This window comes from Mandrillus leucophaeus, unplaced genomic scaffold (genome assembly GCF_000951045.1).
Source record: "Mandrillus leucophaeus isolate KB7577 unplaced genomic scaffold, Mleu.le_1.0 Scaffold624, whole genome shotgun sequence".
NCBI classification, from domain to species: domain Eukaryota; kingdom Metazoa; phylum Chordata; class Mammalia; order Primates; family Cercopithecidae; genus Mandrillus; species Mandrillus leucophaeus.
Window position 1 is genome coordinate 261131 of NW_012106742.1, and position 17778 is coordinate 278908.

Here is a 17778-nt window from a genome sequence, read left to right on the forward strand (position 1 = left end):
TTTTTTAGACGGAGTCTTGCTCTGTTGCCCAAGTTGGAGTGCAGTGGCGCAATCTCGGCTCACTGCAACCTCTGCCTCTGGGGTTCAAGTGATTCTCCTGCCTCAGCCTCCTAATTAGCTGGGACTACAGGCAGGTGCCACCACGCCCGGCTAATTTGTGTGTGTATGTGTGTTTTTAGGAGAGACGGGGTTTCACTGTGTTAGCCAGGATGGTCTTGATCTCCTGACCTCGTGATCTGCCCACCTCAGCCTCCCAAAGTGCTGGGATTACAGGCGTGAGCCACCGTGCCCGGCCCGAATTTTTTATACTTGAGCCTATACACTCTAAAGCCTGGGAAGAGAAATTGGGCCAGGTAACTTGGGCATATCCTTCCTCTCATACAGCTCCCTAGGCCATGGGACAGACAGATATGTCAGATATCATGTTGAATACCTTCCTATTAAAATTCCCAGATTTTTATTTATTTATTTATTTATTTTTCGCAGTCAGGGTCTCGCTCTGTTGCCCAGGCTAGAGTGCAGTGGCATGATCTTGGCTCGTGGCAACCTACACCTCCTGGATTCAAGCAAGCCTCAGCCTCCTGAGTAGCTGGGATTACAGGCATGAGCCACCACGCCCGGCTAATTTTTGTATTTTTAGTAGAGACAGGGTTTTGCCATGTTGGCCAGTCTGGTCTCAAACTCCTGGCCTGAAGTGATCTGCCCAGCCTAGATATTCTTATGGTTAAGGAATTCTGTAGTTCTCCCATCTGACTGCAAGTCTCTAGAAGGAGGCCCAAAAGTGAGAAGCATAAGCTAGGAGAGAGAGTTCATTATTGTTACTGTTTGTGAACAAAGGTGCCCTCCAGACCAGTAAGACTGTATGCTCCATTAGGGTAGGGACTGAGCCCTGAAATTCTCTCTATAGTTCAGTACAGTGCTGAGCACACTACACTCAACAGAAACTTCATTTTAAAATGATTTTAAAAGGCCAAGTCCTCCCTTGAAAAGGTCTTTGGGGGATGAAACAGGGAGAGGTTTATTCTGGGGACTGCGGTCTGATGAGAAACTGGGGTGGCATGAGAGTTTCCCTCTGAAGAAAGCATCTCCTAGTAAGACAAATGGAATTTCCTAAGCCCCTTGGTTCCCTTCTTTGTAGCTCCTCTAGGACACTGAAAAAGCATCCTAACATGCTCAAGACAGGATAGAAAACGATCCTCTGGCTTGAAAGACTCAGCATCCAGTAGTACCTCACTCTCCATCCAGTGATCTCCACCCCCCAGAAATGTGCTCTCCTAAGTTATTTCCTCCATTGATACACCTACTCTCCTTCCCCAAGGCATTTGTTTTGTTGGCTGATTCCCTTTGGTAATTGGTTTGCCGCTCTGTTAGGAGTCATTTCCTGTGTTTATTTCATTATAGGAGAAAAAAAGAGAGAGCTCTTAAGTGGACCAAAGGGATAAGGAAAGTGATGCATGTTTTCCTGATGTCCACATGCAGCAAGTCCCTTAATCTTTGCCCCTGCCTTCCTGGTGCTGTTGCCAGGCTGAGACCCTGGTTGGAGGAACAGTGCCTGCAGCTAGAGCAACTAAGGCAGCCTAGGATGACTGCCAGGATGCATGAGGGCTGCCAATACCAACTGCTGGGGAGATGATTGTCATCCCTGTGGAGGTATGGAGAAGGTTGGTGGGGGAAGGTGGAAGAGAGGAAATAAGGCAGAGATGAGCTCAGGGCCCCCAGAGAATGGAGCCTTTGTGTGGGGTACAGATGAGGGACAAGGGGGTGATTGTGTGGGAGGGCCGGAAGTGCCACACAGACTGGCACCACCATAGCCAGCACCAGATTCACCCTTCTTCTGCTCTGAGAACTCCCTGTGCCTCAAGGAGCCAGTCTCAGACATGGTCAGGGGAAGCAGGGTATGCCTGAACACTATAAAGGATGGGAAGGTGGAAAAGCAGATGTATAGCCGGGGGAAAATGAAAGGTATCTCCGCATTACCCCAGACCCAGGGAACAGGAGGCCGAAGGAAAAAGACAGAAGCAGCTTTTACTATATTTACATCCAACAAAACTTCGCAGGGAACAATCCTTATTGCACAGGTCAGGACAGGACCTGGGTGGGTGAGGCATTCCCCAAGGTGGGATGGGCAAGAAAAATTAGGACTGGAGGGGGTACCAGTTCTTCCTAAGGGGAGCTTGAGACGCCTCTAGCTCCCAATGCCTGACTTTGAAGGAACTACAAACCACCGAACCATGGTGCCCTATTTCCCTTCCCTTTCTCACTCTCCATAAGAACCTCATAAGCAAGGGGGCTGTGGCTCCAGAATAAATAACTTAAAATAAAATACAAACACTTTAGGTAGAAAGGCATGGAGAGCCTTGGGCTCCTTCAGCAACGTCAGGGAAGAGGGACCATTATTGGTGGAGAATGACATCCCTACCTCCCATTCAGGGCAAAGGCTCAGTAGCTCTGCATCTTTCCAGTTGTTTTTTAAAACAAAAACTTCTAAAATGACCAGGGCAATGCAGATCTGTGGGTACCCTGGAGGGGAGTTCCTGGTATAGGACAAGGGAAGAACAGAGCTGTACCAACTCCCCCCAGATCTCCGACATCAGCACGAACAAACTGGGTAGGTTGGAGATGGGGGAATCAGGACTTTTGGTAACAGTGGATCCCTATTCCTGCTGTCCTCGCTTGGAGCCTTTGACTGGGCATGCTTCCCAGCCTGTTCCCAACTCCATGAAGGGAACATGGAAGCAGGTTAACTCTAGAATCCCTTCTCCCTCAGTTCCCCACCCCAGGCTGGAGAGGGAAGCTTAAGAGTCTCTAGCATTCTGGAGGTGCTCCAAAACATTTTCGGCAGTCAATGGCTTTGGGAGTGGGCATCTGTGCCCGCCGCTGCCTCAGCTCCTCCTTGCCCATGCTGCTGGCCAGCTTGTTAAAGGCAGACTTGTACTTCTTATCGAAGGCCACTAGGGAAGAAGATGGAAGTCAATACATTAGGACCCCAGCCTCCCACACCTGGCCCCAGATCCCTAAACTCCTCAGCCCCTTGCCTGCTCCCTCACCTATGTCCACGTGGTCCTTGCCCAGAGCAGCCATTGTCAGGAATAAGATCTCACGGTAGATTCCCCTTTAGTGGAGGCAGAAGTGTATGAGTGAGAGAAAAGGGGTGTGGAGCCCCGGACAGGTCAGGGACCACCCAGATGGTAGCACTATACCTCTGCAGGTGCAGGCCAGTGGGTGGGGGCCCTAGAGTTTCCAGCAGGAGCCCCACAGCCTTGTGCACTTCATTGAGTCCAACATGGCGCAGCACCGACTCCAACAGTGCCAAACTAAGGGATGCAGGTACTGGGCCTGGCCATACCACCCGCTGGGGGATCTGGCCTGGATGAAAGGAAAGAAGGCCACCAGGATCACTGAGCCCTCTGGGTATGGGACCCACCCTCCCCACCCAGGCCAAATACCAGACTCACTGTGGACCCTCCAGAGCACATAGAGAGGTGGGCAGCTATTGGGGTCAGGGGTCAGTACATCCCACAGCAGCCGTACCTGAACAGAGGCTGGATCAGGGGTCAGCCAAGGAGATGGGGCCTGGGGAAGCCGAGATAGGGGAGACAGTTAGGCTCAAAGAATGGGAGGCAGAGGACAAGAAATGGACAGGTGATGCCAAAGAGACAGAGGGCCATTACAGGACACAGCCAAAGAGAAGAGGGAAAGGAATTCTCATCCCCCACAAGAATGTAAGCTCTTGAGAGCAGGGACTATTTTGTAATCTGCTACATACCTAGTGCCTAAAACCGTGCCTGGAACATAAAAAGCACTTAATACTGGTGGAATGAATAGACAAATATGAGTGAATCATTTTTTTAGGTACCAGGCTCTACACAAGGTTCTCCACACACCAGCCCAGTGAGATGGGTGCTTTTGGCATCCATTTTACAGATGACCAAACTGAGGCTCAGAATGGTAAAATGAAAGGGCCAGGATCCAAACTAGGTGCAGCAGACTCCAAAGTCTATGCTCTTTTTTTTTTTTTTTTTTTTTTTTTTGGAGACGGAGTCTCATTCTGTCGCCCAGGCTGGAGTGCAGCACAATCTCGGCTCCCTGCAAGCTCCGTCTCCCGGATTCATGCCATTCTCCTGCCTTAGCCTCCCAAGTAGCTGGGACCACAGGCGCCACCACCATGCCTGGCTAATGTTTTTTTGTGTGTTTTTAATAGAGACAGAGTTTCACTGTGTTAGCCAGGATGGTCTCAATCTCCTGACCTCGTGATCTGCCTGTCTCGGCCTCCCAAAGTGCTGGGATTACAGGCGTGAGCCACTGAGCCCGGCCAGTCTACGCTCTTTGTACAGTGCCAAGGACACAGCAGACAAATGGCTGAGAGATGAAGAGGGAGGCACTTAGGAAACGGGCCACATGGGGGCACTGACCTGGGGGTGTGAAGGCCCATCACAGGAGGCCAGCACCAGGCCTGGTAGAATACTGGGCAGGCGTAGCCGTTGGAAATACCACAAAAGGTTCCAGAAGATGATGGGGTGGGCAGAGGGCAATTCAGGCAACGCCAGCACCTCACTGCCCTCGTTCTCTACCAGTGACTCCAGCTCCTTACGCAGCACCAGGGGGCTCAGGTATGCCCATGCCCCACTCTCAACCCGCCGGGAGGGTCCCTATCAGGCACAAAGGGGGAGGGCAGTAGAGGGCATGTACATCCCCAGAGCCTTGCCTCCCACTAAGCCACCACATCCAACAGCTTCTGGGATGCCCCTTGCCCTCAAGGGCAAGAGATGTGCCCATCTCTCCCTGGCACCCCACAGGCCAACAATCCCATTTCTCATGCCCCTTTGGCCCAGTTCTTACCCCCATGTGCCCGTTGCAGAGCTGGGGCTCATCCAGAGCAAGGCAGAGCCTGCGGTCACTGAGCACAGGGCCAGGACCCCCAGGGACAGGAGCATCTTTGCTGCCACTGGCATCAGCAGACTTGGGGCTGGGGGCACTGCAGGGGGACAGCAGCAGGGGTCAGCTCTTGGACCTTCACCTCCCTATCCCACCCACAGCACTTGCCCTGCCTTGGGCACCTGGGCCGGGAATCAAGGGTCTGGACACTGAGCAGGGGCACAAAGGGGCAGGCGCAGAAGGGGCAGGTTGTATTGAGGTTAGAGTCATCAGGTGCCCAGCCAGCCATGATTTCCTCATCGTACACCAGCGAATCACAGGCACGGCACAGGGAGCAGCTGGACAGCAGAATCTGTGGGCAGGGAGAGCCAGGAAGTAGGCCCTGTCTGGCCACCAGCACTCTGGAGCCCATGCCCCTTCCCTAGCCCCTCCCACCTCCTCCCCATCTCCTGCCTTCGACAGGGTGACTGTGTGCTATGTGTGTTCAAGCACATCTGTGTGGGAGGGGTTATCCTCACTTCCAGGGAAGGTGACTGGAAGGATCCAGGGGTGTCACTGAGGCGCTCTGAGGAATGGCGAAGACTCAGGTTACTGACAGAAGATTCTGAGAGGTCCCACTCACTGCCCAGAGAGGCTGAACTCTGCCATGACATGAGAAACCGTGGTCAGCCAACCCCATGCTCTTCCACCCAGGAAGAGGAGGTGTTTCAAGCACCCCTCAGAGCCCCTTTTAGGGCATTCTTCCAGTCATAGCCCCTCCCCAAGCCCACTAATGCTAAGGCGTTTGAACCCTCCTTCGCTGGCTACCTCGGAGGCAGTGGATCCAGGGCGCTCCCGGGGGCGCAGAAGACTGTCCATTGGGCTGCGGCGGGCTGGGGGAGGCAGGTCAGGAGGCAGCTCAGGTGGGGGAATGCGGGAAGTGGGGGGGTGGCGGGAAGGAGTGAGCAGCTGTTGGAGGCGGGCACCCAGCCCTCGTCGGGGGGTGCCTGCCTCATCCTGTCGCCCACCAGCCCTGGGTCCCCGCCCACTTAGCCCTTCCAGGGCCTCAGTGGACTGGGCACTCAGGGCTGAGCCTGAGCCCCCTGGGCTGCCTCCAGGGACCGGCTCCTCCCCCGTCAGGCTCAGGTCTGAGAGACTTCCGTCGTGCCAGGGCACAGGTGATCCCCGGGGTTCCAGGACCCCCAAGGCCTCTATCACTGCAGCACAGAAAAGAATGAGGGAAGATGTACCCCAGCCTCTGCACCACCTTCCCCTTTCCTGAGTAAACACAATTCCTGGCTGCACAAACTCTGGTACCACAACCCCCACCATGATGATATTCTGGGCAGGATTCCCTGAGAATCTACAGCACCCACCACAGAAGGCCACCCTCCACTATGTTTCTAGTCTTCCAAACCTCACTAGCAAGTGGTTAGGAAAGCTGACTGGGGAAGTGGGGGGAGCCAGACAAGGGCACTCACTGTGGGCCACACCAGCCTCCACAGTGGGCTGTGCCCCTCGGGCACTGCCCAGGCTACCACTCTTCACCAGGCGTCCAGGGGGTGAGGCCGGGTCTCTCAGACTTCGCCCAGCCCAAGTAGTCTGGCGCTGAAGGGGGCGGGTAGGGGAAGGGCGCTCCAAATAGGGCTCTAAAAGACAAGAAGGGGTTTAGAGGCAGCCAGCTAGGAACCCAGTCCCCTGTTCCAAAATAGAGCTCCTTAGATGGACCTGGGTTTGCAGGGTTCCTCCCAGACAAAGCTTTATCCCTTTCGTGTTTGTTTTGTTTTGTTTTTTGAGATGGAGTCTTGCTCTGTAGCCAGGTGGAATGCAGTGGCGCCATCTCAGCTCACTGCAACCTCTGCCTCCCGGGTTCAACTGATTCTCCTGCCTCAGCCTCCCGAGTAGCTGGGACTACAGGTGCATGCCACCACACCCAGCTAATTTTTTTATCCCTTTTGTTACCAGTCAATTGTAATTTATCAATCACCAGAAACCTAATACCAACCATTAGACCAGCCCCAGCTCTCTATGCCTTTCCCTGCCTGAGCCCAGTTACTCCATCCCCAAGCCTGTCTCACCAGGCCCTACCCACCTGCCTGGGAGCTGCCTGCCTCTTGAGGTGCTGACACCTGCTGCTGCTGCTGCTGCTGCTGCTGCTGCTGCTGTCGCCGTTCTCTCAAGGGCTGGCGGAACTGAGCAGCCCCCAGGACGACATTCCGGAGCTTGGCCCAGCGCAGACGCCCGCCTGGTGTGCCAGATGGCCACTTGCTTTCCAGCACAGCCTACCAAGCACAGTGCCCATCAGGATGGCCTACTTTGACACCCTAACCCTGCCTCATACCCACTCCCTGTCCTGGAGCCCCAGGGACCGCCCTTCCTCTGCAGACATCCTGCCTAGGACCGTCCGGCCAATGGCTTAGCCAGGAACAAGAGCCCAGAAGAGACAGTAGGCAGCAGCTGCCTCCCAAGGGGCTTAAAAGAAGCCAGAGGCAATGGAGAAAATTTGTATCCAGACCTTGCTGTTTAGAAATATAAAATATATGGCTCTGAAGAAATAATTTCATTTACTTGGTCATTAGTTTCCTCATCTAAAAAACAGGAGGCAGTTTAGTATCATGGCTAAGGGCCTGAATTCAGGAGATATGGATATGCCTCTGCCCCTATTCCTTTTTCTTTTTTTTGAGACAGAGTCTCACTCTGTCGTCCAGGCTGGAGTGAGTGGCACAATCTCGGCTCACTGCAACTTCAGCCTCCTGGGTTCAAGTGATTCTCCTGCCTCAGCCTCCCAAGTAGCTGGGACTACGGGCACCCACCACCACACCCAGCTAATTTTTGTATTTTTAATAGAGACAGGGTTTCACCATGTTGGCCAGGCTGGTCTTGAACTCCTGATCTCAGGTGATCTACCTGCCTCAGCCTCCCAAAGTGCTGGGATTACAGGCATGAGCCACCACACCCAGCCCTGTGCCCATATTCTAACTCCTTAACTTCTTTGCTGCAGGACCTTGGACAAGTTACTAACTCTCTACAACCTCATCTCCACGTCTATAAGATGGGGATGATGATCATCCCACCTCGTAGGGCTGTAGTGAAGATAAAATGATGTAAAAGGTATGATGTGTATGGACCTATGCCTGGCTTAGCGGCTAATGCTATTAGTTGTAGGCAGAGCTGTCATGAGTGGGAATCAAAGCTGAGAAATGGTAGGTGCTAAGGCACCACAGGAGTGCAATGTGGATGGCAGTGGTTCCAGGACCTAGGCAAACAGTACCAGCCCAATCTCCAAGGAGCGAGGGGAGCAGCAGCAGTCTCCCCAAACACACCTGGCACAGCTGCCATCCCACCCATCACCCCAAAGTAGGTACCTTATTGTAGTAGCCATAGGTGATGGTGTTGGGCACAATGCCTGCCTGCCGCATCTCCAGCATGACCCGCACAGACAGCACAGGCTGCCCATAGTGTGAGCAGAGCTGCATCAGTACCCGGTAACACACCTGGGCCAGGAGAGGCACAGGACAATGGGAGACTCACTCCCAACCAAAACCAAAGTCTCAGCAAGCACCCTCTTCCAGCCTCCCCCATTCTCACAGACATCACTGGCCCCTGGCGCATCCTGGGGCTACCTCACAGCCACCCACCCTTTCTGCTGACGCTGCCACCCTACAGTCTCCACTGCTATACCCTGAACATGCTTATTCACTCGATGAATGTTTATAGATAATCTGCCCAGCTCTGGGGATCTGCAACTTCTTTCCTTAGTCTCCAAGTTTCCCTCTCACAGCCCTCTCCAGCTGTACAAGGCTCACTGGGCCTGGGTGTGAGCATGGCCACATAGATTGCCTACCTCATCAGGGAGTACCACCTTGCCGCTCTCCATCTGGCGCAGCACATGGTAGGCCGTATGCAGTGCCTGCACCCGGGAGGGTGCCGACCGCACGTAGGCAGGCAGACACAGGAACCACAGCCCATAGCAGTGCCCCAGCAGGCACCGGGCCCACAGCTCAGGCACAGCTGCTGACTTCTGTGCCATCCGCTGTGCAACCTTCATCTCCTAGGTAGGACAGGGAACACATCAGGGTGAGTACAAGTCTTATTTATTTATTTATTTATTTAAGACGGTCTCGCTCTGTCACCCAGGCTGGAGTGCAGTGGTACAATCTTGGCTCACTGCAGACTCGGCCTCCTGGGCTCAAGTGATTCTCCCACCTCAGCCTCCCAAGTAGCTGGGATTACAGGCACCCATCACCATGCCCGGCTGATTGTTTTGTACTTTTCGTAGAGACAAGGTTTGCCATGTGGCCTAGGCTAGTCCCAAACTCCTGGGCGCGAGTGATCTGCCTGCCTCAGCCTCCCAAAACGCTGGGATTAAAGGCGTGAGCCACCAGGACAGACCTTAAAGTGGTGTGGGGAGAAGTATCACCTTCTCTGAGGAAGGATCTGTGCTCTAAAGAGGAGGAGGGATGCTGTATTCCATAGGCTGCAGCCCTGCCTGGAGCCCCGTGCAGAGAGGCTGGCCCTTAAGCATGGACAGGTGCCCTAGAAGACATGGCCAGTCCCTGGATTCCCAGAGTGCTCAGAAGATGAAGGTGATGATGATGATGATAATGACAGTGATAATAGCAACTAATGTTTATACAGGCTTGCTTATGTGCCAAGCACATTTAAACTTCTAACAACCTCATGGGTTAAGTACTATTGTTATCCCCATTTTGTAGATGAGGAAACTGAAGCAGCAGCCGCCCTCAGCCTGATCCAGGTCCCTCAGTGCGGTCCACCCACTACTTACCTGCTTGGTACGGCGAGGAGCAGGACTGCTGGGGGCGCTACGTGAAGGGCCTGGCACAGGCAGGGCCCCAGGCTGCTCCTGAAGAGACTCAAACAGCTCAGCCCGTAGCTCTGGGAACCCATCGTAGCTGGAGGGGCAGAGAGAAGCAACATCAGGGCAGTCAGTACAGGGTCAAGCAAGTTGGACTGGACCACGTGAGGGGCCAAGAGACTCTCACCAGTACTGGGGAGTGGATTCACTGCCCTCTGGTACGGGAGGCTCCTCGGGAGGTGTGATAAAGACAGTGAGCTCACTTCCTGACAGCTCCTCTAGCTCCACTAAGGGTGTCGGCTCAGGCTTCTCCTGATCTGGGTGGACCTGGAGAAGGATTTTGAGAGAGCAAGTGTTGAGATGGTGGGCACAGAACAGAGTCAGGGTGTCCAGACGATGGCATCTCCCAGGAAAGCTCATCCACAGGGAAAGAGACACAGCCTGGGAAGATGGAGTCAGGAATCGGAGGACAGTAAGTTACATGCATGGGGCCAGCTGTGTATGGCTGCACAGGTTGTGCACTGTAGAACTCCAGGAGTGCCATCCCAGTCACAGTTAAGATATAGAGTTGTGTTTAAAATGTTCCTGGGGGCCAGACACAGTGGCTCACGCCTGTAATCCCAGCACTTTGGGAGGCCGAGGTGGGCAGATTACTTGAGGCCAGGAGTTCGAGACCAGCCTGGTCAACATGGTGAAACCCTGTCTCTACTAAAAATAAGAAAATTAGCTGGGCATAGTGGCGCGCACCTGTAATCCCAGCTACTTGGGAGACTGAGGCAGGAGAATCACTTGAACCTGGGAGGTGGAGGTTGCAGTGAGCCACTGCACTCCAGCCTGGGAGACAGAGCAAAACTCTACCTCAAAAAAATTTTTAAAAATTTTTTAAAAATTAAAAAAAATTAAAATAAATAAATAAAACAAAATGGCTCTGGGGTCTACAGCCATACCACCCTGAATATTCCTGATCCCGTCTAAAATGGCCTTGGGGCAACAGAGACAATAAGCACACAGAGAAGGGACAATACCTTGTCAACACAAGAGTCGAAGAATTCGAGGGCAGCATGGCGAGCAGAGCCGAAAGAGCACTCCTCAATGAACTGTGAGAACATCTGTGTATGCAGCAGCTGAGAGTAAAGTTTGTGGCTGGAGCGTTCCCGAGATTTCAGGAAGCCTGAGAGGGATGAGAATGGGGCAGAGGAGGGGTGTGACCAGGGCTCTCCACCACAGCCATAGCTTTTTTGAATCTCTTCTGGGCTCCCTGCCCACTCAGGCCCAAAGCCATCATCTCTTGGACCCTCTGGCACAACTACCCTAATGGCAAGTTGACCGGCTAAGCACCGCCAGCACAATGGCCCTAGAGAATCCCTCCCTTTGTCTGCCTGTACCCACTGCCTCAGGCTGGGGGGTCTCCAAGGGCAGGGTCCCTGCACAAAGCTTTGCCCATGGGGTCTGCTCACTACAGGGATTATTGTGTCTACCCCAAGCCCGGGGCTCCAGAGGGCAGGACCACAGCTGGTTTCATCTTTGTACCCTGATTCCCCCCAAGACCAGAAGAGTGAATGGCTCAAAGCAGGTGCCCATAAAAACATTTGCCTAGTGAAGGAATGAACAACGGAGTGGCTCCCAGTCCCCTCTGCCTTTCTGACAGAGCCCAGCCCCTCGCCACCTCCTCCCGTGATACCATCTCCAAGCAGAGACAGGCCCTCTGTACCCTGCAGGAAGAAAAGGTTGTCAACATCACGAGCTCCCTCGGAGGGGGCCTGGGTGAGTGGGCGCAGGAAGACCCGGTAGCCCTTGAGCAGACAGGCCATGAAGCGGAGGAAGGCTCCTTGGACTTCGCGTTCCAGCCGGGCCCTGCGGCCACACACTGCCTCGTAGTCTGTCAGTAGGAACTCCAGGGATGCCTCCTCCTCAGGTCCAGTGTATGCTGGGGGCCAGGGCAGCCTGAGAGTCAGGGCTGGCTCCCATAGCGTTAGCCTCAAGTCTGCTCTCACGCCTCCATCTCCACCTCCAGCCTCTGACAGAACTTGCACCAGTAGCAACGAAGCATTACCTTCAACTAAGAGGTTCAAGCTCAACATTTCCCACATGTTCAGGAATACTGTCTGCCCTTCCTTCTAGCTTCAGTTGGAATTGGAATCTTCCTCAGTTCTACCAAATGCAATCCTAACTCCGCTCACCTCCTCAAGAAATGTCTAGCTCCCCACAGACCTCTGCAAACTGGAGGTTTGAGGCCAATGACAGTTCCCAGCCTCCCTCCCGACCCAGGCTTCTCACTCTGGTCCAGCTGCTGGTACAGGTTTGTCAGTGTGGCCAGCAGAACCTTGTAGGGTCTGCGGGGCAGGGTCCGAGGGGAGAGGAGCTTCTTTTCCTCAGTCCTGTGAGAGACGCATAAGAGGAAGGAGGAGTGGCGAGGCTCTGGGATAGGGTGACAGGGCTCCTTGCCAGCCTTCCTCACTTTGTGCCTGAAGCTCTTTTTGAGCCCGTAGCACTTCACACACTAGCCCTTTCCTGCCCACCACCCTGCAGTCCCCAAATGAGACCCAGCCTCTTACTGGAAGAGTGTGTTGGTATCAAGGTCGACACAGATGACATCAGCAGGCGGGTCATGCAGATCAAAGTAGCTGGAGTGGATACCCACAATGAAGGGCACTGGGGCACTCAGCACATCTGCCAGCACCAGCGGGCACAGAGGAATGTAGGGGCATTGCCAGTGCAGTGGGAAGATCATCTGAAGCACCAGGCAGTGAGAACCAGTGAACAGGGGGTTGAGGCAGCAGTGGGGGGCACAGGAGAGAGAGAGGGGGCATTGGCCTTGGGGAGTTGGTGCCTGTTGAGAGAGGCTGTTGGAAGTAGGCACTAGAGAAGAGCTCCTGATGGAAGTTATGTGTCCCTGCAGGCTGTGCCCAGGGAAAGGAAAGGTAGGAAAAGGGAACAGTCCAGGCAGGGATAGGGGCACCAGAAAGAACCATGGTTCTGGGGAAGATGGGCCAGGTGGGGCGGCACTCACCGAGACGAGGGCCTCGCAGACGCTGGTGAGCAGGTCTGGCCGCAGCGAGTGGACCAGCAGCTTGTGCTCTGTGAGCACAGCGAGCAGCAGTGTGATAGCCAGCTCAGGGCCCAGGCTCTGCAGCAGCTGCAGGAAGCTGGCACCACTGCAGGCAATGCCGAGGTGGGTAAAGGGTCACCAGGAGACCCTGAGGACCCTTCCCCAGATGCCAGGTACAGCCACCACCTGGACCCAGCCTGCATAAACCTTAATAGCTGCACCCACCTGCCCAGCACCTACCATGTCCTTGGTCATTAAAGCTCCCCTCCCCATAATCTGAGCACATACCTGAGGGGCAGGGGCGAGGATACAGGCTGACAGAGGAGCAAGTTGTCATAGGGAGACATCTGGGAGGGAAGAAGAGCCATGGCTCAGGGTAATGATGCCAACTCCCCTCCTTCCATCAGCCCAGCCCCAGCCTCAGCTCTCACCTGCACTAGGATGCGGGGTCTCTGTGGGGAAGGGAAGGGCACGTTGTGAATGAAGTGGGAGATGTGCCTGGGGGGCAGAGAAACAGGTCAGAGCGTACTCCCCAGTCCATCCCTGTCCTCCCTCCACATTTTCTCAGCTCTTTCACCAGTTCTCAAGAACCTTATTCCTTCCTGAACCCCACTTTGAGACCTGTTATCAGCCAACAGAGCCTCCATTACACATATAATTTGCGCAGATCAAAAAAGAAATCCTCCCTGGGCATACACAGCCCCTTGCCAGGACCTAACTAGCAAGTTTAGACTGGATTTCAGGCCCTGCTCCCCTCCTCAGCCTGTGGCGTTTTTACAATGGATAAACTGTACAACCACACACTGCAGCCCTGTCCCTTACCCTGTGCCCAGCCCTCCCCCACGCACATCTGAATCTCTGCCATCTCTCCTGGCCCCCTTATCCCTTCCTAACTCCTTCCCAATGGCAGAGGAGCCATGCTCACGCTTCCAAGGGCAGGCGGTGGGGGCCTGAGACGGAGTAGCGGTAAAGGAAGGTGAGGAAGGCGCGGAAGGCAGGGAAGGCAGGCCAGCGGGACAGCACAGCGATGGCGCGTCGGCTGCGCACAGCTCTGCCCCCCAGTGCCCGACCCCGCTCCACGGCGCTCAGCAGGCCCAGTGCCCGTGCCTGTCGCTCTGACAGCCTGGCCCTTGGGAACGCCTCGTAGAACTGCAGGGCGGCACCATACACCTGGCAGGGGGCAGAGAGGTGGTCAGGCAGGCCCTGCATAGCCCAGACCCCTTGCCACACTCCACACACCCACCTTATCACCAGCTGCACCCGTGAGCACAAAGGTGGAGAAGACGGGCACGGGGTACTTGGTCTGGGCAGGCCAGCACTCAATAGTGGCCCCCATGGGCAGGCAGAAGACGGGCACTGACTCGGGCAGCGGGAACGCCTCATTGTCCTCCTCCGGGTAGCGGCCCAGCAGCTCTGCACCCCCAGCAAAGTTGGGGGTACCCAAAAGGAGCAGGGTCCATCAGACTCCAAGGGAAAGGAACCAGGGGATCCCAGAGAAGGCCCAAGTAGCAAAGAAGAAGTAAATTCCAGGGACACTTAAGGTGCCTGCCAAGAGGCACCAGGGCAAAGGGATGTAGGGTCACAGGATTGGAGGGATAAAGGGGCCACTCACCTGCCTCGTACACCAGCGTGTTGGCCTTCGCCAGGCCCACCTTATAGCACAGGTACACTGCTGGGCCCCACTACCCCAGAAATGGCAAGAGACAAGCAGATACATAGCTAACAAAGATTTCTGGGGTCCATTTTCTTTCTACCACCCCTAAATGTTCTTTTGTCTTTAAAGCTCCCATTAATGCCAGTGCCCAAAGACCAGAGTTACCCCTCTGGACTCACCCCTGTGGTCAGAGCCTTGGTCCTGGGATGCCCTTTGTTCCCAGTGTCCACACCCACTCTTACACCAAGAAGAACCAGGTGTCAGCTCTTGACCCCACTCACCATGCCAGGGTTGAGGTTGCGGGGCAGCCGGCAGTAAGTATGGGGAGTGCCCTCGCCCTTACTGGGCAGCACCAGGCAGAGGTCAGTGATGCCCAGGGCATGCAGCCCTGCCCCCTCTGCTGCCCGCCGGTAAGTGAGGTAGGTGCGGGGGTGCCCAGGGCCTGGAGGGGCCAGGTTTGCTGAGTGGCTGTAGGGTGTCGTGTCAAGCACTTGGAAGCCGGGCTTGGGACGTTCCTTCCCCTCATACAACACCCTTAGCACAGAAAGCAAAGAGAGATGTTGGGAGGTCAGGGTAGAGGACAAAGACCCAATCCTGCCAGATCTGCCTACCTAACCCCTTGAACCTGCCTTGCACCCGCAGCCTTGTCAAACTCTAACACCAGGGCCCACCTCTTCTTGCTGAACTCTGCCCTCCAGAATCCTGTGCCCTTTCTTTGGCCTTTGGCCTTATTTTGTGGTCAGCAACAATCTTGCATGACTTCTATGGCTCTCATACTCATTAATAAACACTAGGAGTCAGCTGGGCATGGTGGTTCATGCCTATAATCCCAGCACTTTGGGAGGCTGAGGCAGGTGGATCACCTGAGGTCAGGGATTCAGGACCAGCCTGGCCAACGTGGTCAAACCCCATCTCTACGAAAAATACAAAAATTAGCTGGGCGTGGTGGCACATGCCTATAGTCCCAGCTACTTGGGAGGCTGAGGCAGGAGAATTGCCTGAACGCAGGAGGCAAAGGTTGCAGTGAGCCAAGATAGCGCCACTGCACTCCTGCCTGGGTGATGGAGCGAGACTCTATCTAAAAAAAAAAAAAAAATAGTAATACAAGCTACCACTGACTGACTCTGTTAAGTCTGTCATATGGGTTATCTCATTTAATCTTGACCATCCTATAAGGGTAAATGATTTTCCCCATTTGATAGATGAGGAAAACAGGCCCAGAGGGGCCCAAAAACCTGCCTAAGCTCTCAGAGCTAGCAAGGAGCAGCACTAGCACATGAATTCGCATCTGTGAGGACTAAGTACATACAACTTCAGTCCTTCCTCCCTGGCCTCTGGCCCACCTGGCTTCCATCCCCATTGCCCTTCCCTTGTTCCATAGTCCTACCTCTCCCTATCTCACTGGAGTCCCTCCCAGCCTCCCCTGGTGCCAGCATGGGTAGGGGCACACACCCCAGCTCAACGAGGGGGGGCTTGTCACGGCCCCTGCGGTAGCAGATGACGGGTTGAGTTCCACCCAGAAGCCCAGCACTGAGTTCCAAGGGGTGGCCGCCAGCGGAAGCCTGGATGCATGTGTAGCCCTGGGGCACTTCCTCGCCCAGTGCCCTAGCGATGACTGCCACATCTGTGATGGGCTCAGCTGGCCGGGGAGGGCGCAGGGGCCCACTGGGTTCAGGAACCCACGTTTCCTCAGGGATGGGTGCTCCGTTCCCTGCAAGCCCAGCTACCACGAAGTAATCCACCAGCCGGGGGGGCCGCTCCTCCGCCATGGCCCCCCCCTCACTCACTGCATCTGGAATGGTCAAGTGGGAGAGAGATGAAGTGAGGAAGGTGGGGGATGCCATGGCAACCAGGGTGCCCTCTTGCTCCCCTCCTCTTCCTAGTCCTTCCAAAGAAAGGCAGGATAAGGGGTCAGCCAATCCTGAACTCGCCCCCCTGTGACATCACTGCCCACAACAGCTTCTTAACGAGACCAAATCCCTCCCACTTAATGGTCCTGGCACTCCCCTCAAAGAACCTAAACTCCACCACACACAGCTAACCTGAGCTATGACATCATATTGTCCATGTGTCCCTTTTAAAGGCTCGCCAGTTACAATATCACAGAGATCACAATCTTTTTTGTAATAGCCTTCCATGACATCATTCATGCTGGCCATGACATCATACCAACCTTACAGTCTTTTTAAGGGTTTCTGACCTTCCTACTCTAGTTATGACACAATAAGAACCATGTGATCCTGCCAATGTTCTTAAAGAGCCCACTCCTAGGTTTTTAAGAGGACCCCACAGGTTTCTGAGAAAGCCCACAAAACCCAAGCTTAAGAGTCTTTTCAACGAACCCAAGTGTCCTTTCTCCTAGCTTAACTCCACCAATCTGGCCCAAAAACCAGTGTTCTCACACCTCCAGGATCTTTAGGTAGCTCGTTAGATACAAAGTGGTTGTGGGAGACAAGTCCCGGCCATCCCATACCCTCCACCATGGAGCCCAGAGACAGAAACAGGCCCACAACAGCCTAGTTCTCACCTGCCTCCATGGCCCAACCCTGGGGAGTAGGAGCCCCAAGGGTCCTGAGGCGCCCCAGGGTGCAGAAGCTGGGAAAAAGCCTGGTGGGTAGCTTGCAGCAGGGGCCCGGAAGCGTGGGGGGTGCTTCAGAGGGGAAGGGAGGTTACTTCCTGAAACAGTGGAGGGGAAGCTGCAACTCAGAGGAAGTCAGCCTATGGGTGTGTGTGGTAGTGGTGGCGGTGGCGGTGGTGGTGGTGGGATTACCATTGAAGGTGCCAGCACAGCATCAGGCCAAGTTGGAACCTCAGACTATAGGACCCTGAGCAAGGCAGAGAAGGCTCATAATGGTTCCAGGATGTGCAGTCCTACTAACCTCCCACTGTTCCCCAGAGAACAGGGAATAAGGAATCTCGTAGAGCCAGGCTGGCTGTCATCTTCACCTGGCCTCTGGACACACACACACATACACACACCAACCCCAGCTAAATTTAGACTCCACTTCTGGGAGGTAAAGCCAGGAGTCAGCGTCAGCCTCTTGATTTAACTCTGGGGCACAGACCTGTCCCTCATCCACTGAGGGCGAATGGGAGCCCTATGCCCAAGGCAGCAGGCAGAGGCTATTAGGTGGGACCTTCTGAGGGGCAAGCGGGTGGCACCCATCCGCAGGACCTGGGCACCGGGGCCTCCCCTCACCAAGCCAGGGAAGAGTCCTGCAGAAAACAGCTCTTTCTCCCTGGGGAAGGCAACGGGCACAGGGCCCACTCCGGGTCCTCACGCTCGCGTGCTGGGTGACGGGAAGTTCGGGTTGGGGCAGAGGGCGCGCCGAGGGGGAGGTGGCTATGGAAGGAGCAGGAGGGCAGAGAAGCCTGCGCGCCGGCGGCCGAGGACGTGACGGCAGC

General features: G+C 54.8%; 1 protein-coding gene across 1 annotated transcript; it reads right to left on the bottom strand.

The window, feature by feature from the left end:
- Positions 1–2005: 2005 nt before the first annotated feature.
- On the bottom strand, positions 2006–16162 carry DENND4B (DENN/MADD domain containing 4B). The gene is made up of 27 exons (XM_012000290.1): positions 15826–16162; positions 14655–14907; positions 14332–14401; positions 13963–14132; positions 13645–13889; positions 13151–13217; positions 13008–13066; positions 12681–12825; positions 12226–12401; positions 11948–12048; positions 11382–11597; positions 10696–10841; positions 9858–9997; positions 9641–9767; positions 8699–8905; positions 8220–8348; positions 6947–7136; positions 6336–6503; positions 5683–6071; positions 5394–5516; positions 5058–5227; positions 4840–4975; positions 4413–4649; positions 3456–3573; positions 3201–3366; positions 3048–3112; positions 2006–2951 (listed from the first exon to the last, which is right to left on the bottom strand). The coding sequence occupies exons 1-27, from the start codon at positions 16140–16142 to the stop codon at positions 2806–2808; spliced, it is 4476 nt and encodes a 1491-aa protein (XP_011855680.1). The 5' UTR covers positions 16143–16162; the 3' UTR covers positions 2006–2805.
- Positions 16163–17778: the final 1616 nt, after the last annotated feature.

What these genes read in the sequence shown, in the direction of transcription:
- DENND4B (XM_012000290.1), bottom strand. Translation starts at nt 16,142, where the DNA reads ATGGCGGAGGAGCGGCCCCCCCGGCTGGTGGATTACTTCGTGGTAGCT. An exon ending in GAATCCACTCCCCAGTACTG is followed by an intron (nt 9,768 to 9,857) that starts GTGAGAGTCTCT and finishes CTGCCCCTCCAG; the next exon opens with CTACGATGGGTTCCCAGAGC. An exon ending in GGCAGGCAGCTCCCAGGCAG is followed by an intron (nt 6,504 to 6,946) that starts GTGGGTAGGGCC and finishes CTTGTCTTTTAG; the next exon opens with AGCCCTATTTGGAGCGCCCT.